This window comes from Sphaeramia orbicularis, chromosome 8 (assembly GCF_902148855.1).
Source record: "Sphaeramia orbicularis chromosome 8, fSphaOr1.1, whole genome shotgun sequence".
Lineage (NCBI taxonomy): Eukaryota > Metazoa > Chordata > Actinopteri > Kurtiformes > Apogonidae > Sphaeramia > Sphaeramia orbicularis.
In genome coordinates this window covers 23757850-23772516 of record NC_043964.1, presented here as the reverse complement: position 1 = coordinate 23772516, position 14667 = coordinate 23757850, and the positions used below count along the sequence as shown (strand labels likewise).

Sequence of the window (14667 nt, the reverse complement as noted above, 5' to 3'; positions counted from 1 at the left end):
TCCAGTCAATTAAAAACACATGCCTCTGAGCTTATCAATTCTTCTTATCAATGCTAGCACATTCTTCATTTCAGACAGTTGTGCACTGGAAAACAATACTGTCAAACTCAGGCATCTATGCTGCAGGAAAACAAGCAATAAGAGAAAGTGATGATGGACAGGAAGAAATAGCACAATCGGCTTCACTTTGCAAAGAAAGATGAAAACAGAAACAGTACTAGTTTTGATGTCAGTTTCTAGGTTATTTTCAGACTTAGAGATAATCAAACAGTTGTGCTGGCACTGAAAACCTGTGTAGTGTAAAACCTAGGTCTTAAGAAATGCAAGATATTTTTAGTTAATACACAAATTTTCTAGTTAATACACAAATTGAGACAAGATATGCTTTTATGGGATGTTCAATGTTGCCTATAAAAACAAATCCTTTAAAGAAAACTAGCTGTGCTAACCTGGAACAACCTATAACCAAATTTAACTCAGGTTAGTATCAAGAGAAGTGTCAGAAAGAAATTAAAAACAGACATAAATCAGTTTGTGATATGATTGTGATAGAAAAGTGATTTTATTGAGTAAACACTGTGAACTACTATCACTGGACCAAGAATCAGTTACTTATTTCACTGAGGTTGTTGTAAATTATGTGGGAACTAAATAGTCCACTCTTGTTAATTTATTTATCATTGGTTATTGTCAATAATGAAATGTTTGAATGTCTTGTTCCTTTTCTTTTTGTAATATTAACTGGTGTATAAACTAATATTGCGCTTATGTTTTTCATTTATTGTTGGTTGTTGTTCTTGTTTTTGTGCTGAAGAATACAGGGGAACTAGCAGATAACTATGCAAATAAATAAATAAACAAGTGGTGCCAGGCACGACAAACCCCGCCCCTCGTACATATTGTAACTTAGTTTGGTATCGATCGAGCTGATGTCATCATGTCTATGCATGTGATGTCAGCGTATCAATTGCCTCTATATATGTGCCCAGTTTGAAGTAAATTGAAACAAAATTGATGTTTTTATAAACATTTAAAATTTCACCCATTATAAGTAAATGGGGAAAAAAAAAGATTTTAAAAATTCATACAAATTTTGAACTTTGACCTATCGTTCCCAAAATGTAATCAGATCTATTCTGGGTCACTGGCAATCTATAAACCAAATTTGGTATGAATTCAACCAATAGTTTTGCTGCTAGAGTGTTTAACAAACAAAGAAACAAACAAACCGAACCAAAAACAATACCCCTCGCCTCCCCTTCGGGGAGCGGGGTAATAAACCTGTACAGTCCTACTTTTTTCCATGTGGAAAATAGACCAGGAATCAATAAGGGAATGAACAAAGAATGACACCACTAAGCACAATCAATAACAGCACCGGTATCAATAAAATCTGATCAATTCCACCACTAATGAGGACAATAAACATAATAATTTGCAGGACAAGGTGAATAATTAGAAAAAATGCAATTAATTCCAGTATATTAAGTCTGTTGTGGATCATATGGAGAAAAACAAAGTGTATGACGACCTAAAAAGAGATCAATAAAGAGCTATTAGGAACAGAAACAGAGCTGCAGTACAGCAGCCACTCCCTCCCACCACAGTAAACAAGGTCAGTGATGACTGATGTCCTTCGCCCACCTATAGACTCATTACACTGTATTTGTACAACATCAAGGACTTCCTCATGCAAACACAAGGCCCTGGAGCTGTTTTCAGCCTTATCCTCCAAACACAACGCATCTGAATCTCACAGTGTTTGTGTGCGTGACTTCATTTTGTGCACCTGTACTCAGATTATGAGCTGTGGGTGTGTAACTTTGACCCCATAAGTGTGATGTAAACATAGCGGAGCGGCCGTATTTGTGGACACCTGTGCCTGAATGTGTGTGTATGTGTGATTAACATGAGTCAACACACACTTTTTCCAGGTTAATGATTGTGGATGCGAGGTACAAGCGGTGGTGCAGCTGTCGTCTCTAAAGCCCATGGCTGAGGAATGCGGCAGAGGTGACGGTGTCGAGGTGGGAGGGCGGGGGGGTGTTAAAGTGTGAGAGACGTTTTAATGGTGTTAACGGACTGATGTGGGGCACTCTGTAACACACACTTTACTGTCATGCTCCTTGTACGGCCCCACCCACTGCACTGACAGTGTACCAATCATGTATCGCAAAAAAGGATAAAATTATTAACGGTAAATAAACAGGATGAAAAGAGATAAAACTCACAGAATCAACCCATTTTTACAGATTTGCTTTTAATGCAATGCTTATTACTTCTGTCACTAATATTACCCAATCACTTGTCTGTCAGTCTGTCTCAATAGGAGAGCTGGATCTGCAGGATTAAGCAAAAGTTACCGCATCAATTGATGTGAAATTACCCATAAAAAGGGTGGAGGCTGCATGTGTTTTTCACTTTCTACTTTAAATCCCGCAGAGCCCGAGGCTAATTTACAACTTAGAAGAGTAACAATCAGTTACATTTACTTGATTTGTGGATTGTTTGTGTAATAAGATGAAGACAGTGGGCCTTGTTGGAGATCTTTTATTCATGAGTTGTTGTCTTTTATGGTCTTTATTTATGACATATTATTTTTTGCACTCATGCACTTTTATCTTGCTGTCATAACATCCTCTGTTCTGCCTTTTATGCATACTTTATCTTCTTATTCTAAGTTACTCTTTAGTCTGTATTCCTGCTTTTTGGCTCTATATTTACTGCAACCACCAGCGACCAAAATAATCTACTGATCTATAATGTTTAATAACTTCAGAACCACTAATCCTATCAATATATGGAAATAATTCAGGTAAAAAGCCTTTTTTCCAGCTTTTTATTGGCATCAGATACGACCCATTTGGATGTTCAGAGGCTCCATAGTGAACATGGAAATACCATCATCTTCTACAACATTGATTCAGTAGTAAAACCCATGTACTTTAATAAATCACTATGGCTGTAGACACTTGCTTTTATTTACAGTTGATTATATATTTTGCTGAAAATGTCACTTTTACTTCAGTTTCTGTTTTGATATAATAACCTTTGACTTTACTCTTTAGCTTTTTTGAATCAGTAAATCAAATATAGGAAAATATCTGATTTCACTGAAAAATGCAGTGGATAATACTATAATAAATTATGATAAATCGCTTACAAAAGGTTAAACATAGAGAAGAATTAGTCTGGAAGTCAACATAAAAATAGTTCCAGGTATTTAAGGCTTAAATCACCCTTCACTGTTTTCCTGACTATCCTGCTTTTGCTTTGTCTGTTTTAGTTATTATCATTAGTAGTAGAAATAACAGAAACAGTTCTCTATTAATCAGTTTTTAGGGACTGACAGTGAAATCCTCAAAATTCTCCACATAACAGTAGTGCCTGTGTTATGCGTCGACTACGCATAGGGCATCTGCGAATGATCACAGAAATGCTTTCCTCTGCAGCATCATACATCTGTTTTCACTTAGCGTAGCCTTAATCAGGATCTGATCCTGGACCTGCTGACTTCACGGGCCTCTGTGGTCTGAGGTCTGCAGCCTCTCTGGGGTGGTTGTCCTGTGATCAGCAGGATGAAGAGGCATCCAGACAGGACTACAAGACAATTTGTGGATCAGCCAAAGCCTCTGTATAATGTTCAGGTCTTCATTATTACAAATGAGGGAGATTTTTTTTATCAAGCCCCCAGATCTGGGGTTCAGATTCAAAACAGGTCTCAGATCAGGACAGAGAAAGAGCTAAAATGGTCAAAGGAGAGTAAAACTTTAAAAACTGTGTTAATAATAAGATGTAAATTAGGCCTGGATGTGCAATGTGATGATATTTATTTTGTTGATTGTATCCTCTGTTGTTTATTTCATAATCTGACACATCTTGGCATGGATGTAAACAGGAATTTTGCATGAGACCAACACAAACAAACCAATCAAAACAAAACCAGCAACTTGCACCTTAAAGAGGAGCTCCTTCTGTCAGATTTTTGTCCTTATGTCACTGGTGATTCACAATTTTAATCAAATTTTTCCCATGTGAACTCAAGACAAAACAGGATTCAGACAAATTCTTCACACAAAAACAAGTGTCAAGGGGCATTACTTGTTAAAAAAAAAAAAGGTGAATTAAATAAAATAAACTGGGGAGGACCATAAAAATAAGGAAGGAAAAAAAGGAAAATTTCCCCACAATGAAATATATCATACAATATTTAAGCAAATAATTATTTACAGAAAGCAAAAACTTGATTAACCCAGTTAATTCACCATATAGCTCAAACCTTTTAACCTATTCATACATTAGTATTTTAGATTTTGTTACACAGATGTTCTAAATAAAAGGAGAAAAGCCATCAAAAATGACAGAATAAAATATATGTCAAGTATATAATTCAGAATGGAGTATTTCTATTCATTTGAAGTATTGAATTTATAGAAAATGTGCTACAGATCCTCTCATTTTCTTCCAAATATCAGGCAGGAAATTAAGTAACACGCATCATTTAGAAGGCACATGTGTCTAAATTCACATCTTTCAGTCACTTCAGATCATAATGTGAGCCCACTCCATTCTGCAGCAGTGCAGGAGCAGTGCTACACCTACGTCACTTAAATATGGAGGTTTATTTTAGTAATACATTGTAATACATAGGATTTAACAGGCAAACAAAAGAATCACCTTTTTTTTAAAAATGAAATCTAAATGAGAAATGCGTTACTTCAGGTCATTCATTCATTTCATTTACTTTAATTTAACCAGGAAGTCCCACTGAGATCAGAAATCTCTTTTTGTTGCAAGGGGGACATGTTCAAGGTAGCAGCCGTACAAAAAAACAACACATACAAGATATGCAAATGCACAATAACAGCTATTCAAGCACAATTCAAGTCTCTAGAAAAACAATGATATTCCTCCCTCACTGCATTCTTTATGATGCTCTTAAAAACTACGAGTGGATATGAATGTTTTTAGTTGAAGAACTTTTAGGAGACTTTTGGAGGTTTGGGTGAATCAGCACCAAAAGAAGCTCAGATAAAGAGGTTGTCCATCAAAATGTGATTGACAGGTTGATCAAAAATCAGAAATGGGACTGAAGCAGGTTTGAGCGGCACAATAAAATAAGAATGTTGTAGTTGAATGATCTGCTTTTGTTGTCTGATAATCAGTGTCTGCGGTTCTTTATCAGGAAATGACAAATTCTGTGATCAAAAAACATATTTAAAGGGGTCATATTTTGCTAAACCCACTTTAATTAGTTTTTGGTACATTTATTTGTGTATTTGGACCCTAATAGTTAAAAAAATCTGAATTTGAACCCTCCAGGTGCTGCAAAGCTATCTTTATATTCATTTTGGCAAAAATTGAGTGGATTTCTACAACCTGTTTTAATTCCTGCTTCATTTGTTACGTCTATAACTAGTTACGTCACAACATTTACACATATAAGGTCAAGACTTACGATGAACATTTCTCAGAGTACGCCATAACTGTTTGTCAGCAGCAGCAGTTGTAGTCCATACTGAAAATATGTCCAAACTTCATGCCGATTACCTAAAATGTTCAGCTGTTGGTTGAACGGGACAGAGCAGCACAGTCAACAACCTGGAGGGCGCGGGGCCTGAAATGGCTCATTTGCATTTAAAGGGCCAGCACTCAAAATGACCTTTCTGGTGTCATTACTTGGAAACAGGGTTGAAGATGGACCTGTGGAGTTGAATTAATGAAGAATTCAGACCCAAGCATAGCATTTACAGTTTATGTAGACCACAGGGAAATGTTTTAAAATGCATAATTCCATTTAAAAAAGCAAATATAATTGTGCATGGAAATAACTGAAAGATTCTTTTTTTACCTTCTTCAAAATGCATACTGCTTTGTTTCCAACTCTGCTTCTTTCAATTTTTTGAGACATGCTGTATACACTGATATGTGGCCTTACCTGTAGGTCACATATCAGGTCTCTACACTGGCTCCCTGTCTCTCAGAGAATAGACTTCAAAATTCTCTTACTAGCATATAAAGCACTGAATGGTTTAGGCCCAAAATACATCAGAGACCTTCTAGTCCAGTATGAACCATCCAGACCACTCAGGTCATCTGGTGCAGGTCTGCTCTGTGTTCCCAAAGTCAGAACTAAACATGGATAATCAGCATTCAGTTTCTATGCTCCGTATATCTGGAACAAACTACCAGAAAATATCAGGTCTGCTGAGAGTCTGAGTTCTTTTAAGTCAAGGTTAAAGACTCACCTGTTGACTGCTGCCTTTGACTAAAAGGCTTTTGACTTTTTAAATTTTATATTCTCTTTGAAACTCTGCACTGCAACTCTTACTTTAATATGTGTGTGTTTTTATTTTTATTTTATTTATTCATTTTTTTTTATTTTATGTGTTGTTTTCTTACTTGCTGTTTTTAATCACCTTTTACATGTTTCTTTTATAATGTTTTAAATGTGTTTCTTTTTGTTTCTTTTATTTCAATGTCCTGTGTGAAGCACCTTGAATTGCCTTGTTGCTGAAATGTGCTATACAAATAAACTTGCCTTGCCTTGCCTGTAAATGAAATCCCCTACATGAGGATAATAGATTTCTGTCATGTAGATATATAGAGTGCATATAAAGACATCCTATATATTCAGTACATACTGTCTGTGGAAACACTTAAAGGATGACACTGTAAAACTGCAGAATATCAAAGAAACACAACCTGGTACCTCTGCTGCACGGACAAAACAGGGGCTTTAACATCGACCGCCTTGGCTCAAGATTTTCATACAGCGCTCTCATGTTTCCCATTATCAATACACTGTGGCATCACGTGGCGCGATGCAGCATTAGACATCAGGGCTGTCGCTCACCCTGCCCTCTGCCCCGCCCTGACGTCCACCGCCTCTCCACAAATGCAGCTCTATTGATCTCACCCACAAACCCTGCACTGCAACATTAGCTCAGGCCTGCTAACAACATTAAACTCGTCCCAGCGGTCGTCATCATAACCGGCCTCATCAAACCAACACTTTCATCCCCCAACACATTCTGTTAAATAATCACATTTCAGGGGATAAGAACAGATGAAAAGACTGTGTTTCTGTCCATGTTTCAGGGTGGAAAACGTTGGTAATTTGGTCTTAAAATACATCAGTGTGGGCAAAAACAGGTGAAATTAGGGGCAGAGAAAAGAAAGGATAAATAAGAGGTGGGTGTTGGCTTCGATGCAGGGTCAGGGACTGAGGTTTGACAAGCTGAGGTTAGGTTGGTAAGAAGAGACGAGCACTAACAGATTGGATCAGAGGTGTCAAACTCATTTTAGTTCAAACAGTAACATAATAATAGTAAAAACAAAAAAAAAAAAAAAAAAAGGAAAATTACATCAGGAAAACACTTACATCTTCAAACTGTCCTTTAAAAATCTGAATAACATTAACAAATAACAAGTAAGTGCAATTTTAACAATATTATGCTTGAGCTTATCATTTACACATAATTATAGATCTACAAACACACAAAACATTTAGTAAAAGGCTGTTAAAATTAGACTTGTTTGTATTTGTTCGGGTTATTCATATTTTTTGTGAAAGTTTAGTATGTCTTTTTCATGTAATTTTACCTTTTTACACTAAAACAGAGAGAAAACTTTGGAGTTGTCATTAATTATAGGTTACTATGATGGTATTTCAGTGGTCCAACCCACTTGAGATTGAATTAGTCTGTATGTGGAACCTGAACTAAAATGATTTTAACACCCTTGATTGTTAATATCTTCAATGTAATTTTTGCATTTCACAAATTCACCCCCCAGGCCAGATTAGACCCTTAGGTGGGCCGGTTTTGGCCCACAGACCGTATGTTTGACCCCCCTGGTTAAGAGAGAGGCATACTGAGGGACTGTGGGAGTTTTATTGCTCATACAGAAGACAATTTGGGGGGTGCACACACAGCAGTTTACTAGAATGTCTAAAGTTTTACTACAGCATGGCATTCACTGTAACAAGCCTAAAATTAAAAAGATAAAAGTGAATGAAACGTGTTTGAAGGCACTGCTCTGTTGCCTCAATTAAAAAGGAGACCACAAGAGGAAACATTATTCTTTGCTGGAGGGAATAAACACAGCCACAGCTGATAAAGAAGGGAAAAAGTGGAGCTAAGTCAGGTGGTAAATAGGGGGAAATCTGTGGACGAAAACTCACACCGAGACTGCCCTGGGGGGTGATAATGCAACACATGTGATAGACAAACACAACTTCACCACAAACGTGACACATTCATAGAAGGAAGAACAAAGAGGAAAAAAGGACCTCTATCTCAGAAACACTCACATATGCACAGAACTGAGGAGCCTCTGAAGTTAAATCAAAGCAGATCCACCAGGCAGCCACGCCACGACCATATGCCTCTGTCAGAAAGGCAGACCACCGCCCTGAGTGACATCTTACCTCATGACACATCGCTGCATCCACACATTCCTGGAGTCACACTCTTACCATTAAACCCCATGCTGCTTTAACAAACACTGCAACTACTCATTTTGTGTCATTTAACATATTTCCCACCATATGTGGCTGCGTTTTCTTTGTTTGGTTTTAAGATGAAGGGTGTAGCTGAGGGAAAATCCATTTCACTGCTTTTACACTGGAGTTAATGTGAAGCCAATATGCTGCTGTGTCATATTCAGTAGTTACTATAAAACAGAAGCATGAATGGAAGTGGAAATGAAGTTGTCTTTGTCACTTGTGTCTTGTGATGCGCATACACTTACAGATAAGGGTCATTTCTTCAAGCAACAGCAGGAAAGAAATGAGAGGGAATGGTTTCCTCAGAGCACCATCTCTGTTTGGGACGTCCCGAGTGGACTGACAGCCTGGCCGCCTCCTGATGCAGCAAGAGGCGGACAAAAGCCTGGAGCAACCCCGTGCGTAAAAGCGACTCTGGATGAGTTTTTTTGGCGAATTCTCATCCACACTATTGGAACAAAAGCTGCAGAAAACCCCAAATGGAACACTTGTACAGTATGTCGGTGAGTGTGTGTACACAGTGGCTATGTAAACTAGTGTTAATCCTCTTAGGAAATCACGCTCTCTGACCAGCCCCACGGTGTTTTACTTCAGGCTATCCAAACACAATGACGCCCAGGTATCTACAGTGCCTTTGAAAGGTGCCAGCTCTGCGTACTTACGTGGTTCTCAGTGTAGGGTGGTATTCCAACAAGGCAAAAAGCAACTCCATTCATTGGACAACAGAAAATGTTTGGCTGCAACAGGGAGAGGCTGATTTGTTGCAGCACGAGCGGCAACAGAGACTGTGCGCGAGACGTGGAGCACTGGGAGTTAACAATGGTCCGGCTAAAACTTATAGGTTCAACTCTGCTCCGGCTTCCTTCCTCCTAAAAAAAAAAGACCCACTACTCTGTTCCCGTTGTTTCGGGTCGTTCACTGCGCTCCCCCCCTCATCCTCCTCCTCCTCCTCTTCTTCTTCTTCCGCCAGACCGCATCAGTTGTACATAACTAAATCCCTCTGTGCCTGGAAACGGACTGCGGCGGCGTCAAGGCGCACGAGGGGCGCAGGAAAGGCACGAGGTGACCCTTCAAAGTAAAGTCCGGGAAAGACAAGGGGAACTCCGCTTCAAAACATCAGCTCAACTGGATATTCGAGTGGGATCAGACGTGATTTTATAAAGAAAAAGTGCACACACTGACACTTTTTTTTTTTTTTTTTTTTTAACATTTGATAAGTGGAAGACGGTGCCAAAGAGTGAACATACAGTTTAAGCAACTTAATAACTTGTTGATGTTTGTATTTTATCTCCTTTTTTAAGTTATTTTTCATATCTCCTTTTATCTCTATGAAAATTGCCATATACAGAGATAAAAATTAATATGAAAAAAAATAAAAACATCAACATTGCTTTAAAAATATCCAGACCAATTTTACCAATATTTTAATCTATCAAAAATAGCTTTATTAAAAAAAAAAAAAAAAAAAAAAAAAAAAAAAAAAAAAAAAAAAAACTACAGTAATTATTAGATGGGACAAAACCAGGGGAAATAACGCAGAACCAAAAGTAGAATCACAAAAGAGATCATTTAAGTATATATGACTAAACATATTCATTCATTCATTCATATTTTAAATAATCAAAAACACATTAAGGAAACCCTCATTTTCTATGGTGTCTGAAATATATAAAACTCACAAATCAAGTTTATAGCCCTAAATATATATTATCATTTGAAAAAATGGAAAAAAATACTATAAACTACAGATAATCACGTAAATATCACGTCAGATGTCAGAACTTAGTTAAAATACTGTGATAATTAGGTAACAATAGAAGTATCACAGATGTGTTGAAATGAATAAATGTATATTTGTCTGTTAAAACCGGATATAATCTAAGTGATACAACCAGTTCTTTAGTTTTTGCACACTTATTTTTCCACTTTTTTTTCTGCTCCAAGCAGTTAATCGTCAGAATAAACTCCTCCAGTTGACTTTACATGAGTTCTCCACTGTCCAGTCTTTTATTTTACCGGAAGTAAGTTTCATGTCCTGTTTTTAACTTGACGCTGGTGGATTGAAAATGAGGCAAATTACAGGAGGGTGCGTTGGGTAAATGCGTGCGCTCCGCCCTGTCAGGCCACAGCGTGCGGGCTCCCTCTGGCTGTGCCAAAACGACTTATTGTGCGTTTTGATGGTGATGGGAGGGGTGACCGATGCCACCAGGACCGTAAGTAAAAGTTAAGGGTTTAGAAAAATAAGAGCAGATGTATTCTACACTGACTGAATTACCACTTAACCTTCAAAGAACTAGAACTGTTTTTGTGGCAACTTCTAAATGAGTTTCTCTTACATGTAATCTTTCCTTAGTTATTTATCCTGATTTATAATAATATTATCTTCTGCATTTTAAATTTTTCTGGGAAAATCAGGTATATTTCGATTTGATTTACTTATTATGAAGATCAGGTGTCAAACATATGGCCCGTGGGCCAAAACCGGCCCACCAAAGGGTCCAACCTGGCCCATGGAATGAATTTGTGAAATGTAAAAACTACACTGATGATATTAAGAGTCAAATGTGTCAAAATCATTTTAGTTCAGGAGCCACATATAGACCAATATGATCTTAAATGGGTCAGATCAGTAAAATATCATAATAACCTATAAATGACAAGTCCATTTTTTCTCTTTGTTTTTGTGTAAATAAAAGTAAAATTACACGAAAATGCTTACATTTATATATTCTCCTTTCACAAAAATGTGAATAACCTGCACAAATATGAACAACATGAATTGTTATAAGAGAAATTAGTGCAATTTTAACAATATTATGCCTGTTATTAAAAGTTTTGTGTCATTAACTGATGATAAAAACAAGCATTTACAACAATTGTCACTGGTGAAAGTCCATGGGTTTTGCTGGTGAATCAATATTTTAGAAGATGACGGTGTTTCAATGTTCACTACAGAGCCTCTGAACATCCAAGAAAGACACATCTGACAATCGTAAAGCTGAAAATCTGCATTTTACATGAATTATTTATATCTATTGATAGGATTAGTGGTTCAAAAGGTATTAAACATTTTGGATCAGTAGATGCTTTTGGTCGCCAGGGACTGTTTAGGTATTTAAGGCTTAAAATTGGAAATCTGTCATTGTAAATAGGTGTTTGCGATGTATTCACGTATATATTTTGGGCATACATCGTACATCTGTCCCCTAAAAATGAAACAAGTTGCCACAGTTAATGATTTCTACAGATCTGTCTAGGTTTACATCACGTTAAACAATAGAAAAAAAAACCTCATGACCTTATGATAATCAGTCACCAAGAACAAAAGACATTAAGTCCATTTATAAGTGTCTGACTCAAAGATCAACTGATGCACTCAACAGAAAAGACTTGTCACACTGAGCCATGTTTGTATCTGGATTTAGTCCACACCCAGGATCGGTATATTTCATGCATTCTCGGAAAAGTGTTGACAGACCTGTATTTTTAGACCCCATGGCCTCAGATGAATAGTGTTTATCTGAATCAATACACATAGAGTCAAGGGAAGTTGAATCATCACTGGAACGGGAACCTCTGTCTGCCACTTGCACTACAAGAAACAAATACTGCACAGATTTGAGGCACTTAAATTTCACTTGAATATTTCCATTTTTCAGTTTATACTTAAAAAAATGGAAATATTCTTGAGTCGGACACTACATTGGTCTGACAGCTTTAATTCTTTTTAGATGCACATTTTATTCCTGCCGATTCCTTCATCCTCTACAGAAAATATGGGTTCTGAATCATTGGAGATTTTCAGAGTCATCTTCAAACCCACTTTTATCCTCATTTTAAAAGGTTATTCTGTCTTTTGACAGCGTTTCCTGTACAGCCATTAGATTATATTTCTTATTTTATGCTGCATCTTGTTGAAAATCTAAGCCTTGTTATTTATTTCATGTTGTATTTATGTTGTGTTCTCATGTGGTGTGTTGTTTTATCAAGTAAAGAACTGTAACTTTCTTTGGAAGAGTGCTGAAAGAATAAAATACTGCTTACTTACTTTACTCACATTCGTAATATAACAAATGCTTAGTTTTTTGTTGAAATGAAACCATTTGTCTTCCCATTTTTGTTGCTACAACCACATGGTTTGTCATGTTTTCATTTAAAATTCTCACATGGTTTCATTTCCATAAATATTCAAAACATCCATTATCTCATCAAAAAGTATCTCAAAGAGGATTAGAGATAAGGTCCAAAACTGAAAACAGATATGTGCATCAGAAGGGTGTTTTTCTCATTCTTTTTTTTTCAATAATCACATGATGAGCCTTCAGATTTATCTGGTGTGGCTGTTTATAAAACTGGATAGAAAGGTTCAACAAACTCCACCTCAGCAGATACAACAGTAAAGCATCAGCATTAATAATATAATGATGCCAGGTATAGTAACATTTCAGTCTAAGGAACCAAATCAGTAAAACTACAATAAATTATTATTAAAACATTCAACACCATCAACCTTTGACAAATATTCTAGTGGCCCATCTATATATTCTTTATCTGTTAATTACATTTCTGGCCAAATAGAGGATTTGACACATGTAGTTATACTCTGGCAGCTTTGGTTTATATTATACACACATTATGTTTTTCCTGATATCACTGAAAACATCAACAAAATGACTGAATGACTGACGTTTACAGTTTTATCAAATGAGGATGCTAGCACCCTGACCCCTTGTGCTCCCACAGCCCACCCCTTTTGTCCAAATATGATCACATCTTGCTCCAAAACAACCAGATCGCAAACTATTGGTATAAAAACAGCAGCTGAGCAACCAACAAAGTTACAGTTCCTATATATTTTGACTTAACTATATACTAGTACTAGTCATACTTCATGTTTTTATTCAAATTGACTTTTAATTGCACATCCTTCAGGTCTCTCATTCTCTCTTATCTTACACAGTTAAATTACATTGGTGCTAATTGTTATATACTTTTTCTCAAATCGGATTTTATGCACTAATTTTGAGTATTTTTACATTGCTGTAAGGCAAACAGCAGTTCCTGATGACAGTTCCAGTTTTTGGCATCATATATCTTTCAGTATATTGTAATTAAATAGGACTGACAGGAATCCAGAACTCTAAACTCTTCTTCAGATAAAATAAGTAGGGGGCTTAAATACATGATTAAAACTCTTGGAAAAATGGTTTCTCTTCTCCACAGCAGCATTAAACCACATCATGTCATCTATAGTCTTTTTGATTTGGACTAATAGGAGAGCGCTGCAGGCAAAGGGTGTATTTTCAAGTTCTGGTGTATTTTCTCCTGATTTCAGCTCCCGAAGCTCCCAATGTCTTCCACCTCAGCTCAGGCCAATCAGGACTTCACATGCAGAGATAAAACCGAGGAGAAAATGAAGGGAAGCCAGATAAAATGCAGGAATATGGAGACATGCTGGTGCTGGTTTGCTGTGATGGCTCAAAGCTGGGGGCCCATGTGGCTACTATTACTCTGAGGGGTGCGAGTGTCAGAGAGCCACTTCAAAAGCCTGCCTGCCTATGGGGGAAACAGTACTGGAGTCGCAGGGAAAAAAGCAGCTTACAGGAGCCTTCCCACGGCAAGAGCTGCAGCTGCCATCTCAACATGTCTCCTGTGTCTGCTCACTCTCGCTTCATGGCCTCCAACCTCTGCCTCCGGCCCACTCTGAGACACTCAATCCCTGCCAAAGGCTTAGACGGGACAGTATCCAAAAGTCCTAGTCTTGACCTTCAGTCATCTCCAACTCAACCCCATTTGAGACGGATAATTACCATATGTTTCCCAAATCCCCTCCTGGTTACTCATATAGAGCTGTCAAAGTAGTTGGAGTGAAAACTGGGCTGTGTGGAAATCCACCGGGACTTAGCAGGACTATCCTAGTCTTAAGGTGGCAGGGGAAAAAGGAGGCGGATAGTGGCGATCATACTGGGTACAGTCGCAGCTGGACACTTTCCATCCCCATCTGACGTGAGATCAGGATCGGTCTCTGCAGTGTCTTTCCGCAGTGCATGTGTTTTCGATTTCAGGAGACAGGGGGATAAATCAGTCCGAGGCCTGACACTTCTTTTCTGTGGGATCCAGTGTTAGTGCACCCCTCCTGTGTTGAGGTTTGTCCACAT

At 37.5% G+C, this 14667-nt stretch overlaps 1 protein-coding gene across 1 annotated transcript in view; it reads right to left on the bottom strand.

The window, feature by feature from the left end:
• Nucleotides 1-9442, bottom strand: part of arhgap23a (Rho GTPase activating protein 23a) — an 83468-nt gene extending 74026 nt beyond the window's left edge. The window contains exon 1 of the mRNA XM_030140518.1: nucleotides 9172-9442. Coding sequence (XP_029996378.1) covers nucleotides 9172-9225 — 54 coding nt within the window. The 5' untranslated portion in view covers nucleotides 9226-9442. The remainder of the gene's footprint in view (nucleotides 1-9171) is intronic.
• Between the last annotated feature and the right edge of the window lie 5225 nt (nucleotides 9443-14667).